The following is a 16,911-nucleotide window of genomic DNA, read 5'->3' as shown; positions in this document are numbered from 1 at the left end:
CTGCAGGTAGCTTATCAGCTTCAACTTGACCAGACTTTTTTTTACACTTTTCCCATGCATTTAAAGCAGTAGCGTTTCCCTAAAAACGGCTGCTTAATCGTAAAAACAATCCACCCAAATTAGTTCCCGTCCAACAAACCTAGCAACGATTTTAAGATAAGCTTTAAGCCGCCCATATGCTGATTTGAGACTGAATACTTCCAACTTGTTAGGTCTGTATACGTCACCACAAGACTTTTGAAGAGATATCTGTACATAAAACATAGCAATGATACATGCTTGTACTACATATATACCACCTTCTGATCTTCAACAGTTATAACGCATGATAAGCAGAAGCAAAATAAATGGTAACTGTATCTTCCGCAGGTGAAGATGTCATGTCACTAATACTAGATGGGTTGTCAGTCAAGAGTATCTCGCGCCAGATTTAAACTTGGTATTTCTGGTCCCCATGCTATGGTTACTATCTAGAATATCAGAGGGAAGCTAAAAGGTGTTACACCTCGCCTTTAATGCAATAAAAACTTCCAAATTCTTTTTTCTCCAAAAAATCGAGAAAAAACGTATAAATCGGCAATGATTGTGACCCCAAATTAAATATATTTTATTTCATCATTCCGGTATATTTTAATATGTAAAAGAACTAAGATGTCAATGCCTACAAAAAACTTCTAATAATATCACGTTAGTGGGGGGGGTATGGCATTTTTTGAGATATCATTTTATTTAAGTTTATATATAGTTAAACTAATTTTTCCAAATAAGTTTGTAAAAATTAAGAAATTAATCAATTATTTGATTTCTGGGAGAATTTTTAAAATCGCGTTGTTTTCATTGTTTACATCAAAATATAAAGAAATAACATTCAGTTCCATTTTCCCGTTTTTAGTTTTTGGGGGAATTTTTTGAAAATTCATCGGTTTTATGGAGAATAAAAAAATATGAGATTTTTTTATAATCATTCTTGTTGATAATGCTGCAAAATTTTATTTTACAAGTTTTTACTGTTAATATTTGTTATAGATGTCGAAAATTCCACCTTCATTAGTGTCATACCTAATGCTAATTCATTTTTCTCCCGTTGACTGAATATGTAATGCATATTCTAATGAAGTGTATCGATAAATACTTCTAGTGAAACCAAAATTGCAGTAATAATAACAGTGATGATGATGATGATGATGATGATGATGATGATTTTTAAAAAGCGACAACACTTAATTTATGATTTTATCATTGAAATCCTTTCAGATGAGTAAATTGTGTATTTATTAGTAGGCTTATTAGTTGGCCAAAAAACGCGATGAGACGACAACTATGGAAGGCAGTAATTACTGAGGATACAATTAAGAGACTCAGCATTCCTATGTTAGCGAGAAAAGGATGATAAGGAACAAACCGTAGTTATTGTACTGAATTTCGGTCCAACACATTCGACCAGATGTCGTTCTTATTCCTCCTAGGAATATAACAATCATGGAACTTTAAAAGAAAGAAATTCGGTAACCCTAACCCTAATCAACAAACACCAAAGTATAATCAACAAACACCAAAGTATAATCAACAAACACCAAAGTATAATCAACAAACACCAAAGGAGAAAAGAAATCCCGAATTTCTTTCAATAACACCAGCGTTCCAAAGCGCATGAACAATATGAAATTGACATTTGTCATTTTTAATACACAATACGCATACAGAAAGACTGACAATAGATAAGTACTACTTATCTTAGAAACATTATAAACATTTATTGGTCCCCCAATTTATCGGAGAGGAACCTGTGTTTTCAGTGGCTTTCGTGTGTCCGTGCGTCCGGACTATTGCCATTAGTTTTTCCTAAAATTTTGCCACAAATTGTATTTTATTAAATAGATGTGTACAGTAAAAAAAATATTTTTACAAAAATTCCCGTTGCGCCCCCAGGGGCTCAAAAGAGGTCAAAAATATCTCCAAATGGTAAAAAAATAACACATTTTGCCCCATCCATTAGATTTTTCTGAAACTTGGCCAAAATGTGGAGCCCATTGTTCTTAATATAAATCCAGTATGGGTGATCCTGGTTCGCGTCCCTGAGGACTTTTAGTGCTAAAACGCCTTGTTTTGTGACTCCTTTTACATATTTCTCAACAAAAACTTGATATGTCTTACTATATAGTGGTTTTTCATGGTGGTCAACTCAAATATACATGTGTTGAGGCCTGAAACTGCACCGTTATCCATTTACACTGGGATTCGGAGTCCCCAGAGGCTCAAAAGAGGTCAAAAATGCCCCAAAATTACAAAAATTACACTTTTTTTTACCCCATAGCGTTTGATCCATCCATTAGATTTTCCTGAAACTTGTCCAAAATGTGGAAGTCATTGTTCTTAATATAAATTCAGTATGGGTGACCCTGGCAAAATTCTGGTTCGCATCCCTATGGGACTTTTAGGGCTAAAAAGCATGCCTTTTTGGAGCTCTTTTTTTTCATATTACTCAAGAACTTGATATGTATGTCTATATAGTAGTTTTCTATGGTTCTGAATTCAAATATACATGTCTTAAGGCGTGAAACTGCATCGTTTGTCTATTTTCACTGGGATTCGGTGTTCCCAGGAGCTCAAAAGTGGTCACAAATGCCCCAAAATTGCAAAAAATTACATTTTTACCCTATAACTTTTGCCCCATCCATTAGATTTTTCTGAAACTTGGTGAAAATATGAAGGCAACGTTGGCCATTCACACTTCTCACATTCATAATTTCTTCGCTATTCTTTGTGGCGTCATCTCACATGCAGCACAAGAGGAGGCTACGCATGCGTGGCTTGTTTATTTTATATAAAAACCCAATATTTTGGAGTCAGAAATAAAATATATTTTAATTGTAAAAAGTGGTAAATTTCCAATTACTAAAATCAACCCATATCACGTACTTAAAATAAGAATATTCTAGATTATTAGTTAATATACAATGTTCATACAAGGCGCTAATCTGAATTTAAAATATTAGATCGAGTAGACGCAACTCTAGGCAGATTTAATTGGCTGTTATAATTTATCGGTCGAAAGGGAAAAATATTGACTTTACTAAAGGCTACTCATGGATTCGTAATTTAATTTACGCTTGCTTGGAACTAAATAACCGAAAAAAAAAAATCTTATTATTAATAATATTTGCACGATAAGTATCCATATGACCACTTTAATTTAAAAACCTATTTTTTTTTTATTATGTTAGTGCTCGATGATTTCCTGGGTTTGCTTATTTTGAGTACTACGAAATTGAGCGAAACTCATAGCAAACAGCTTCGTATTCGCTCAATTAAAAAGCAGTTTGATTAAAGAGAAACCTTTCTATTAATAATATTTTCTGAATAATATCCCCTAAATTTTGAATAATTTTCTGCCTTTGGTTTTTGAAACAAAAATTCATAAGCACGGCTATAATTACAGAGCATTAGATAGGGCATATTAAATATTGTTATAGCTTCGTGGGCTTAAAATTATTTCGCGTGTACGCATGTATTTGATATTTTCCGGTGTTAGCCGTCACTAATCCAACATTATCATGATCATCATTATTATTATTATTATTATTATTATTAGGGTTTGTATTACTGTACACATAGATTCGAAAAAGTTGTCAAAAAACAAATATAGAACAAATAAATGTTATCAAAGGCAAGATAAGTTACTTTTCTACCTAACTGGATATATTTTTTGTGTTTTTATTCAGTGTAACATGTTTATTCAGCTCGAAAAACATGCAGTGTTTACCGATGTATTGGAAAATTCAAAATGGCAGCCGACTCTCCCTCGGAGAGGGTACGTTTGGGAAAAGGTATTATAAATAATAAACTAGACAAAATACTGTTAGAAATTCGCTCAATATATGTTACCGTGACATAAGTTGACATATATTCGGTTGTTTTCTAACAGTATTTTGTCTAGTTTATTATTTATAATACCTTTTCCCAAACGTACCCTCTCCGAGAGAGAGTCGGCTGCCATTTTGTAATTTTCCAATACATCGGTAAACACTGCATGTTTTTCGAGCTGAATAAACATGTTACACTGAATAAAAACACAAAAAATATATCCAGTTAGGTAGAAAAGTAACTTATCTTGCCTTTGATAACATTTATTTGTTCTATATTTGTTTTTTGACAACTTTTTCGAATCTATGTGTACAGTAATACAAACCCTTATTATTATTATTATTATTATTATTATTATTATTATTATTATTATTAAACAGAACGAAGGAACAGAGAGAAAGGGAGAGAGGGAGAGAGAAAGAGAGAGAGAGAGGGGGGGGAAATATTATATCTTCTTTTTCCTTATCGACTAGTTTCGTTTTAATGATATCAAATAGTGAATGCGAATTAAATAATGATAAAAGAGCGAACATGTAAAACCTGCTAATATATCATGTGTGCTCTAATTAAAACCATTTTTTTTCTTAAATATTTTTATATTTCAGCTCTTATTTCCAACAGACGATTACAGTGCAAACATGCTAGGTTCAGCAAAAGATGAACACTGGAAATATCTGCGAACTGTTTTGTCACCATCTTACAGTTCTAAGAAAATGCGTGAGGTTTGTATGACAAAAATATCTCATTAAAACTTATCCTCTTTAATGAAATGCCATACGAAAATTAAAATTAGTAGAATCAATTATGACTAATGTTGTTAAAAAATGTTAAATTCAACACATTGCTGCCAAAAACTCGCTACATCAAATCTCGACGCTCTGCTATCAAGAACTCAACTCCAAATCTCAACACTCTACTGTCAAAACTCAACTCTAGAATACGACGCAATGCTGACAATACTTGCTACCCTGACATCCAAATCCAAAATCAAGTTTTTTTTTTAATATCCAACCGGAGCATCTGTGGGGATTCATAAACTCTCAACCGGATGTTTACCCGTCGGCTGTCACAGACAAAGTGTGTAAACGTGTCACTGCACATAGGCTCGACGCATCCATCCGGTTAAATAGAGAAAAATAATAAAAACTAATTAGTCAACGGGAGTGGGGCGTGATAAAAATATATTTAACAACCAACGTGTCTGTGGGAGACAAATACCCAGAATTTTTGTAAACAAGAGAGTAGAGAACCAGACACCAAAGGGACAACACACAGGTGCATTCAGGTGAAGTCAGTGTACTTTCGCTGTTGAAGCCAGCAAATACTCCTCTTCATGACCGCTACTTGATCAACAAAAAGAAACAAGGAATAAGTACTCTTCACGAACATTCTCTTTCTTTTTCTCCGTTTATTTTTATTCTAATGCCTAACTTTGTACTGTTTTAAAAGCTGGTGACACGTAAAAATGAACCTTTTTGAACACGCACATTCAATTTAGTCTTTTGTTGATGATAAAAGTTATTCAAACCTTAAATACTCATAGTTTGCTTTGTGTTAAATGGAGTTCTATTGGATGATTTTCTTATGTTGTGATCCACATAAACTAAGCTATACATCTCATTTACATGTTATGCGACAATATTGCAAGCATATAAAAAGAAAAGGCGGCCATTTTTTTCTTCATTCCTTTTGTCTAGTTTTATACTAATTTTTTAAGTTCTTAATTACAAAAGAGCGACTTATTTTGTCTTTTGTATCATTTAAGACCACAATGAATCATTCAGATTTAGTAAATACTGTAATATATATATCAAGGACGTAAGTTGTCATTCTTAAACAAAAAAAAGCTTAAGTCGAATTGTATGTCAGTTGTTTTGGTTCTTATCTAGAATTCAACCTAATTAAAAATAACTACAGAAACATTTTTATGATGTATGTACCTATCACGGAATTAACATGTCACATTGCGAAAATCTCGTAAATTGATCAATTTCTATATGTATATATCTATAAAGAAAAGTAATCTTTAAACGATTTTAAGCAATTAATGTGAAATCGTTAGCATTACGAGATTGATCTCGCAAATTTTAATTATTGTGGGGTTATCTGCCTTTGTTTTTTCTCAAGATGACGATATGATACAGTTCCTTTTTGCTTACTCATAAAATTTGATTTTCTTAGTTTTAAAAATAAAGCTACTTGATTAAATTATGTGATTTTTTTTAATATGACACCTTTATTCTGTGACGGGTACGTACATAATCAAGGTTTTTATGCATTTTTGTTTTTTGATTAGGTTAAATTCTGGACTTGCATCATTTTTTTTATCTTGCCTAGAGGGCGCTTTTGTTTTTGTTGCTATAAATAGATGCAAGGTGTTTGCAAAACTAAAAAGTTAAGCATGTTTAGTTTATGTTTTCATTCTAATCGAGGCAAAATAAATACGATATGAAAAATTAAATGAATTAATTATAGTTAGACTGACTTCGTATCTTAGATAATAATTTTATTATAAAAGATGACGTTGTGACGTGGTCTCTGGCCTTGACAGAGGCCATTTTAAGCAACGATAGCGTCTTTGCGTATTTTAAGAACCACATGAACAATTAATACAGATTGGAATATAAAAGTTATATATTACCAAAGGAAGAAAATGAACACACACACACACACACACACACACACACACACACACATATATATATATAATAGAAAGGCCACCAGGTAGCAAGTGCTACCTAAAACGAACAGAATTTTGTAAATTAAAGATGAACGAAAACGAAAGTTTAGAACAAAATGTTTTTATAAAAGAGATAAATTATTTTTAATCATAAAAAAAAAATTGAGTTAATATTCACAAGTCAAAATGTTCATAGTGTGAATAATATATGTATGTGAGTATTTGGCAGCGTGGCATTGTGTGTGTATGTTTTTTACCTTGTTCTTAGTAGTATGTGTAACTGTGTAATAATTCTTTTTGTTTGCCTGATAGTTGGGAGTTTGTAAAAATGTGTGTACGAGTTGAAGAAAGAAGATATGTGATTCATTGAGCCCTTTCTGTCTCCTCTACCCAAAACATGGAAGGAGCTGTTGAATAGACATTCTGGAGTCCTGTACGGTCTACTTGAGAATTCTGGCGAAAATCTCATTTGGCCATTATTTTTATAGGAATGTCCAAGTGCATACTGGCTTATTACTTTCATATATATGTCTTACTTTTGGGGGTTGAAAACGATTTTTATTGGTTGAAAATACTTTGAGTTAATATGTTCCTGTGAAAACTTTCTTGCTTTAAAAAGTGACAAAGAAAGTAAATCTAACTGAAACGGAGGAAAAAGAGGATGAGCTATTCAGGCCATTTCGTTTGAATCTGTTCACGATTTAATCATCACAACATTATTAAAAGAATAGAAATCATTTAAATGAAATAAAAAAAATAATTAAAAACATAAAAGAATTATTTTTTTTTATCGGATTTCATTTTTAATTTGAATATATATTTTTTTAATTCCAGATGGTTCCATTGATTGAAAATGCCGTGAAAACATTAGAAAAGAATTTAAATAAAATTGCAGATAGCAAGGAACCAACAGATGTCACCATGTGAGTCGAGTTCTCTATTTGAACAATTTACTTTTAAATAAAATATATAGAAAATAATATTTATAAACTATTCAATATAAACAATCATTTATAATTCAGGTTGTTATTCAACTGCTGATCTTTAAACTCTTGTAACTGAACAGATCTGTTGATCAATCTACCGCTCCAGAAGATATCTCACTACTGATGCAATTCTCTATCTATATAAAAGCCAAGTACGTCCAAGGATGGAATACTGCTGCCATGTCTGGGCAGGAGCTGCTAAAAACAGCCTATCCTACCTTGACAGAGTACAAAATAGACTTCGTAGCTTGGTGGGGGATGCCCTTTTCTCTACCCTGCAACCCCTCTCCCACAGAAGAGACGTTGCGAGCCTATCCTTGTTTTATCGTTATTTCCATGGCAGGTTCTCGTCTGAACTCCAATCTCTGGTCCCCTCTCACCAATCTTTCACGAAAAACACCCGTCTAGCTGAATCCACTGTGAAAAATTTCCCCCACTCTTTATCTGTGCCTAAATCAAAACGTGGATTCCATGAACAAAGCTTCTTTCTTAGAACTGCACGCCTGTGGAACTCTGTTCCGTCTGCCTGCTTCCCTCCGGACTACAACTTGGATGTCTTCAAGTCCAACGTTAACAAATTCCTAATGAACCGCCCCCTTAAGTAAACACTTCATCAAATCTCCACACTAACGTAATGTACTTGCAATAACACTTATCTCTGAGTGGTTTCCGGGCCTTGATAAGTGGTGACCACTGTGTAAAAAAAAAAAAATGTTTCTTCGCAATATCAATTTCTTCTCACTGCTCGTGCAAAGAATATTATTCAGAAGATACACACACGTGCAGATGACACCACTCTCTATTCTCGCCTATCTGCTTCGGATCAGTTGAAATATGCAACTGATTTAGAAATTGACCTTGGTTCGGTTGTTGATTAGGATACGAAACGGCTTGTTTCGTTTAATACTGGTAAACCCCAGCTCGTGTCTTTCAATCATAGGCGTGTTTTTTTTCTTCCTGGGATAGCTCTGTTCTTGACGAGAAAGTGTGTGACGAACAGGATTCGAACTTGCACATCCAGGTTTTCAGTCCGTGTCGTTAATCGCTTAGCCATCGTAACATCTCTGCTGCTAATGTTTGCATCTGTACAAGACGCTGACATCAATGAAACGTTGGGGGTAAGTGGGGATGAGCCCGGTTCTTTCATTTACTCTTCTTTCCTTTTTCTTTATTAATTCACATGCCTTTTCCACATCAGGTGTAGGCTAAACTGTGATTGTGGGTGCTGAGGTTCAACCGTTTCATATCTTGTCTTGTAGAAGACTTTCATCATCCACTTTCATTACTTGTGCTCGAAGGTGGTGGCTAAGGTCCATACATTTGAAAGAATCAAGAATTAAACTATTTTATTTTATGCTTTCAATTTTGTGTATTGGAGCTTGGAATTAGGTGTCGGAAATGGCCAATTAATGTGAATATGCTGTCAGTTATATCTCCACCTGAACCAAAGCGAATGAGTATCCCTGTAACCCCTAGAAAATTCCAAATAGAAGTTGAACTCTGTAATGTGTGGTGGAGCACAAATGAGTGCTCTTGCTCCCTAACCGCCTTTGGTAAATTTTTGAAAGAAGCATAGGACCAACATACACTGAAATTAAAAACTGAAATGCAATCTATTTGATTCTGATTAATAAAATAAAGTCACACGAAAATTTACAATAATTAAACTATTGTTTTATCTTATGCATTGAGTTTTGTGTAGTGAAGCTTGAAATTATGTTATGTACCTGTGTGTATATTTTGTGTCTATGGGTCTATATAATATGGCGTGTATATTCTATGTGTGTGTGTGTGTGTGTGTGTGTGTGTGTGTGTGTGTGTGTGTGTGTGTGTGTGTGTGTGTGTGTGTGTGTGTGTGTGTGTGTGTGTGTGTGTGTGTGTGTGTGTGTGTGTGTGTGTGTGTGTGTGTGTGTGTGTGTGTGTGTGTGTGTGTGTGTGTGTGTGTGTGTGTGTGTGTGTGTGTGTGTGTGTGTGTGTGTGTGTGTGTGTGTGTGTGTGTGTGTGTGTGTGTGTGTGTGTGTGTGTGACATAAATACAGTACAATGGCCTGTTTGGAGGCGCAAAGACATACCTTATTTCTTTCACTTCTTGCTATCGGGTGATTCCATGCCAAGATTCCTGAACCCTGAGATAAGACTGAGGCACAAGCAACTCCAAGGTTTATTTTTTGGATAGCTTTTATTCGATCCTCCAAACAGTGGGAAAAACCTTTGCATTTGATCAGCCTATGTCTGGTTCTTTCGACTATTTTTTTTTTTTTTCATATTTACTGAACACGTTTTGTGTAACTCCTAACTGACTGGGAACTGAACTGGACTGGAAAAAACTGACTTACTAGAAACACATGTGCATCCTCTATTTATTTTAAGGGGTATGTGTGGGATGGTAACATCCTGTTAAATGGTTTGCACTCAAAATGCACTGGCCTGCCTTGTGATCCTTGCTAGCATGCAGGTGCAACGCGCCGTCAATTGAAGGCAATGAGTTTGAAGCCTGTCAATCTTAACCATTCGACCTCTCTGCCCTTAACTTTAATACAAACAAGTTGGTTCAAATTAGTACCGCGTTTTTGACACAAAACAATTAAAAGGTGTTCAAAATGGTCAGCCAATGTGAGTATGTTGTCAGTTCATCTGAACCAAAGTAAAATAGAAATTACACACTAGAAGTTGAGCTCTATAACGAATCCAATTACAAATGCAACATTCTACTAGAATTTGGTCTAGAAATCCCAACCTATTTTACAATTGATCTCATGACAATCAAACAAGAAACCCTCTAACTTCTGCTCAAAGTTGGTGGCTAAGGTCAATAATTTTGAGAGAAATAAGACTTGGATCACTGTTTTATCTAAACGTATTAAGTTTTGTGTACTGAAGCTTAGATAATGATGTGAGTATATTGTTAATTATATCTGAATGAATGCAACTAAATAATCCCACTCCCTAATCTTCTTTGGTAAATTTCTGATAAAAGTTGAAATTTATAATGTGTGATGGAGCGCAGGAGCTCAAAGGAAAAACTAAAATGGATCCGATTCAGAAAATGAAGATACAACGAAAATCAAAAGATTCATTGTAATGGAATCTTCAAGATAAATTAATTAAACTAAATCATTTTCAGTGATCTGTGATTTATATGACATCTCTTGCAATTATGATCACAGAATGTATGAGTCAATTGATCTTCCAAGTATTTATGCGATGGTATCTGTGGAGAGATTTTCATCTGCAATATTGCACTTTATCAATTGTGTTAGTAATAGGACGATTCCAATATTTTTGCGATTCTGTATAATTACCAATTCTGTTCTAAATTCCTGATTTCGATACACTTACCTATCCTAATTCTTATTTAATCTTTAAATATTTAGCCATAGAGTTGGGTGTTTTTTTATCATTAATTTCCGTATCGATGTAAAAACCCATGTAATATGTGCATCTATTTTTACAAACGTAAAAATACACTTGTGTGTGCGTGGAGGGATAACCAATCAATTTTCCTGTAGTTTAAAATCAATAAATATTTAACATTTTATCATTAATATCAAAAATGGAAAATAAAGTTTTAAACAAAAATAAAAGAAGAAAACATCATAAAATAGCCATAAATTTTTCCGATTCCAATACCAATTCTGATACTTCAAAAAGTTCCGTATTTTTAGATTTCTAATTTTGATCAATCGTCCCAAGACTAGTTTTATTGGATGCTCAACCATTTCATATCGAATGAGGTTTTCTTCTGTTGAGGATCTTCATTATTTATTTTCATTCCTTTTTGTGTGGCATTTTGACATTTGCGTCCAAATATGTAAATGGCAATTCAGCATACGTTTTTATCGATGTTTTATCATTGCTGGATGCACTTAGGTTCTCAGTTAGGATTTGGTTTGATTTGGTTAATCTAGTTGCTATGAAAATCAGGGACCTGCTTCCGTTGTGAGGCAATATAGGATATTGACAATCCAAAATATTTCTCAAAAAACAGCAGTGTTTGATCTTTTGCTGCCTTTGCTGAATTCTGCAGGTCTGCTGACACCATTTTATCTTCAATACCCAAATCAAAATGCGGTGCAGAATTATTCCCCCTCGACAAAGCTATTTTAAAGAGGAAACATTGCTGGTATGGCCACGTGACACACCATAATGCAGGAGAGTTCATCCACAAAACAATAGCTCCAGAACCACTCCAAGGATGGCAAAGATGCCTGGGAGGCTAATCGAAAATGTAGCTACACATCATCAAACCGACTTTGAATCTAGCTCCAATCCACAGATTCGTAGTTGGTCTCACGGCTGACTGCCCATCACTATTTTCATGTGTAATCTGCGTTCGTCTGGGATGCTCTGTGTTCTTTCTGTTCTTTCTGTTCTTCAACATTTTGAGATAAAAAAAGATAAGAGGCTTTACTTTTGGAACGACCTTTGTATAACATACAGGTTAAAAGTAAAGCTTTTTTTTTTTACATCAAACTATAAGATTTTTTTTTTTTAATTCTTTGAGATGAGGCTTCGTAATTTGTATATTCATTTTTTTTATTTTGTTTATTTTAATCTATAAGGTTATAAAATTCAACCTTCATCGACCTTCGTCTGAACATAGCAGTTTTAATCCTGTTCAAAACATACCAGATGATTCGTTGGTCAAAACGTCGTGAGACAACAATAACTTTGAAGATGAGGATAACAGTCTGCAAAAAATAAATAAATAAATAAACTATAAGATTATTGTTACGTTGTAAACAATTATTTGTTTCTTTCTCCCCCCCCCCTCAGTTTATTTTCAGGCTATACAATGGATGTTATAGCATCGACTGGTTTCGGAATTCATGTCGATTCACAGGAAGACCTCGACAGCCCAGTTGTTAAAAATGCCAGAAAAATTTTTGCTGGTGACTTTTTTTTATCTCTACAAGGATTAGCAAGTAAGTAATAAAAAAGGAATATATAATAAATATTCAAATAAAAAACAAATTTCAATGATAAAATTTGTAAATAAAACAACTTTAATCAAAAATAATTATACGGGGATCGTTCCTAAAGTAATGCATCCTATTTTTAACTAAAAGAAAAGCTGAAGGGCTACAAAGACGGGAGTGTTCCGTTAAAATAAACGATCTTTTGTTCTCCAGAATTTATTTTTCTATATAGTCACTGCCCATTGTCAATGCACTTTTGCCAGAAATTAATGAAGCATCTCTGTTTCGTCCACACATCCATGACAGGTGTTTCTTTTTCAGAGTCTCACACCGTTAATATCTGCAACAGAAAAATTAAACTTTTATGTCATAAATCCATAAGTATTTAATCATCATAAAAATACAATTTGTAATCCTCTCTGATCAATTCGGGTGGAATAAAAAAAATTGGGAAGCATTACTTGCGGAACGACCCTTGTATTTTCATAATAATTTATTTTTTATTTATTTATTCAATTTTCACCCCAAACAAGGCACAGTGCCACTTTGAAGTAGGGGGCTACTATCGGGGACATAATTTTCAGGGGCATTATGAAGGGAGATGAGTAGAAAGATGTTTGTTCACATTACACTTGAACTTCTGCATATCAGTACAGTTGGAAAAGCAGAATCCCGAAAGGGAGTTCCAAAGACTTGCAGTTCTGGGGAAGAAACTATTGGAGTAAAAGGCTTTCTTGCACCTAGGGATCTCTACTGTAAAGGGATGGGACTTAGTTGCTTGTTGGGTTTGTAGGGGGTAGTCACATCGAGGAGGTACAAATGCTTGCAGTTCGTCAGAGCATTCACCATTAAAGTATTTGTAGAACAGGCAGAGGGATGCAACATTTCGTCGATGGGACAGAGACTGAAGCCTAGAAGACATTTCAGGACCTATCAGGTTGGCAACTCTCTTTTGAACCCTGCCCAGGAGTGAGAGACAAGTAGCAGATGCACCAGCCCAAATGTGACAACAATACTCCATACATAGAGGTACAGGATACTTTCAGGCATAAGTGATTTTCTAGCACAGTAGAGAGAGCCCACCTTCTTTTCAGCAGCTTTGGCAATGCTCTCAATGTATCTATTCCAGTTCATGTTCCCTGTAAATGTTAGGCCGAGGAGTTTATGAGAAGTACTTACAGGCAATGTGTTCTTGGCCATTGCTATTGGTGGTAGAGAAGGGTTCTTGTAGTTATTGAAGGAAACAAGCTTAGTATTGGCAGCGTTGAATGTGAGCATTCATTTTTGTCCCCATTCCACTACAGATTGGAGGTCATCTTCTAGTGTTTCTGCCATTTCCTTAGATATGTGTTCATTTGTTATAGATAGTGTTATAGATAGTGGTGTCATCGGCAAATATACCCATCTTCAAAACAATTTTATCAGGGAGGTCATTTATGAATATCAGGAATAATAAAGGTCCGAGAATAGACCCCTGAGGTACTCCCACATTTATATCATATTGTTTAGATGTACGACCGTTGAGTACAACTTGGATTTTTCTCTTACTTAAGAAGGATTTAATTACATTATGTATTCTTCCAGTGATACCATATGATCTAATTTTCTTTAAAAAACCATCGTGCCATACCCTGTCAAAAGCCTTAAATATATCAAGGGCTACCGCTCTACCCACACCTGTTTTGTCCAGTGAACGGTATATACGTTCAGAGACTACAGGTAAGATATCTGCTGTTGAACGGGCTGCCTAAATCCATATTGTTTGTCAGTCAGGAGTTTAGCAGCTGTTAGGTGTTGGACTAGGGCTTGATTAACTAAGAACTCAAATATTTTGGCGAAAAGCGGGAGGAGGCTAATGAGGTGATAATTTAGTGGGTCAGTTCTTTCACCAGAATTTTTGAAGACTGGTACGACAGAAGTGGTTTTCCAGCAGTCGAGAAAGCAAGATTCGTTAAGGCATTTATTGTAAAGTTTGGAGAGAACTGGAGCAACCTAAGCAGAGCATTTTTTTAATAGCACAGCCGGGATGAGATCTGGTCCACATGCTTTTGAGGTGTCCTAGGTTTTTTTTATGATACCATGCACCTGAGAAGGGATGTCTTTCAAATCGTCTAGTGTGGCGTCTGTCCGCAAAGGAAAGTCGGGGAGGGAGTGGTGTGCCGGGTCCAGTGTGGAGTTTGAGTCAAACCGACTGGCAAGCAGATTAGCCTTGTCGGTTGCCGTGAAAGCAACCTTTGTTACCTTAGTGATGGAAAAACAGACTGCTGTAATAATTTAATTTAAATTTCAAATTTATATTAAAAAAAATAAAATATATAACTGACTAATACAATTCATTACGCATAAAATGACCAAATTTAATTCATGTCCTTCTTTCAATTTTAGTTATTTTTCCTACACTTGCCAAAATTTTGAACAACTTCAAACCTGTTCCCTCATTTGGAAATATGAATTATTTTATTGAGTTTTGCAAGGAACTTGTTGCAGAAAGAAAAAAAGAGAAAAACGTTGTAAGTCTTTCCACTCTTTTTTTTTTTTTTTTTTTACAAATGAACATTAATTTCCAATGTTTTTTTTTTTCTCATTAGAAAATTGTCATTCTTTTCTTCTTAACCTTGCATTCTGAGGATCTTTCATCTATGATATTGATACCAATTAGTAAAAATTGTGAATTCGATGAATAAGTAACATCTTCCAGTATATAAACAAAATATAATTTGTTTATGTTTCTTTAAGAAAATACTCATTCTATCTAGGAAGGTCATACGAGTGGATACATTTTCAATATTGACATGAATAGTAGAGTGATTACGACAATATTAAAACATTTTTAAATGAAAACTTTTTGTTATTCAAAAAGTACCATACTGCATTGTTACTTACAGAGACTTGTGTTGTTAAAACATCCATAGGTTATAAAAATAACGAAAGTATAGTATGTTGAGGAAATCTCTAATAAATTGTGTATTTGTGTAAGAGGTAATAAATGATTTAAAATTACGAAATATTGCAATGACCATGTGTATTTTTGGTATTGAAGGCCACTTGTAGAAGAGCACTGTAAGTAGGTTGTAGAAATAAAATTATTTTAACTAATATTATGATATACAAATAATGTTAAAAAATAAATAGTACGAGAAACATATAATTGTTCATGTTATGTTTGATAAAAACGCTGTTATTGGTTTAATAAGAGACTAAAACTGATCACTGGGGAAGTATGAAGTTAACAAATTTATTAAACAAATGTACAAGTTTAATGATAATTTAGATGATGTGAAATAATTATGTTAGTGTATTTGTAAGGCACCCATTGTTTACCTCTCACCGATATGTAAGTTATTTCAAGAAATAAATGGTATAAGATGAGGGACATTCCAAAAGTAATGCCTCCTATTTTTTAATCCACCCGAATGTATCAGAGGGAATTGCAATTTGCATTGTCATGATGACTTCACTTATCCATTCATGACCTGGAAGTTTCATCTCTCTGTTGCAGATGTTGACAGTGTGAAACTCTAGAAAAGCAATCTCTGTCCTGGATCAGAAGCAGGGATACGTCATTGAATTCATAACAAAAATGCATAGACAATAGCAGTGACTGTAGAAAACTAAATTCTGGATCCCAAAAGTTCGCGCGTTTTAATATTATCAGTCCCGTCTTCATAGCTCCTCAACTTTTGAGTTAAAAAAAATAGGAGGCTTTACTTTTGAAAAGACCCTCATATTCAATTGTTTATCTCATACCTGAAATAGATGGAACAATGTTGAATATATTGATTAATGGCGTAAGCTGATTCAACTTTTTTACATCATTAGTGGAAAATGTCTCCATATTACCAATACCTTAGACTGGAATAAGTTTTTTTCTTTTTAAAGATTTAAGCCTTTTTTATTACAAAGACAACCGTATAATAATAATAATAATAATAATAATAATAATAATAAATAAATGAATAAATGAATAAAAACTAGCTAAGTAGAATCAAATATAAGATTTGAAAATATAATATCGAAATTCCGACTGACTTTGTTATATATATATATATATATATATATATATATATATATATATAAACTATACAGATATAAGTATAAATAGCAGTCAATTTGATAATAAAATCTTAAATTTTATCCTAGGAGCAACACCATGACAATTTATTGCATAAACGAACGCTCCAGAACTTTTCAAATATGGCTGTACTCTCTACAAGAGGCAATCGTTTTAAAAAAATAAACCAAATACAAACATAATGACCGCTCATAAACAGAAAATTAGATACTGATAACCTTACACTTACCTATGCACACATTAACAACACGCCTCTATCGCACCTCCTCAAAAAAAACTCTAAAAAAGAAAACAATATGTAAGGATACAATTGTTTATTTTTCGATTTCGGAGTGGCTAAGCGAACCTTACACGATACTATTTGTTGTTGTTGTTGTTGTTGTTGTTGTTG

The 16,911-nt window shown here is 33.9% G+C and overlaps 1 protein-coding gene across 1 annotated transcript in view; it reads left to right on the top strand.

The window, feature by feature from the left end:
• LOC145300323 (cytochrome P450 3A8-like) overlaps positions 1 to 16,911 on the top strand; it is a 57,995-nt gene that overhangs the window by 16,671 nt on the left and 24,413 nt on the right. The window contains exons 5-8 of the mRNA XM_080144475.1: positions 4,470 to 4,586; positions 7,379 to 7,467; positions 12,306 to 12,454; positions 14,834 to 14,958. Coding sequence (XP_080000601.1) covers positions 4,470 to 4,586; positions 7,379 to 7,467; positions 12,306 to 12,454; positions 14,834 to 14,958 — 480 coding nt within the window. The remainder of the gene's footprint in view (positions 1 to 4,469; positions 4,587 to 7,378; positions 7,468 to 12,305; positions 12,455 to 14,833; positions 14,959 to 16,911) is intronic.

Source organism: Euprymna scolopes, chromosome 2 (assembly GCF_053919585.1).
Source record: "Euprymna scolopes isolate OS-2025 chromosome 2, ASM5391958v1, whole genome shotgun sequence".
NCBI lineage: Eukaryota > Metazoa > Mollusca > Cephalopoda > Sepiida > Sepiolidae > Euprymna > Euprymna scolopes.
The sequence above is the reverse complement of the archived record's forward strand: the minus strand, read 5'-3'. Positions and strand labels throughout refer to the sequence as shown.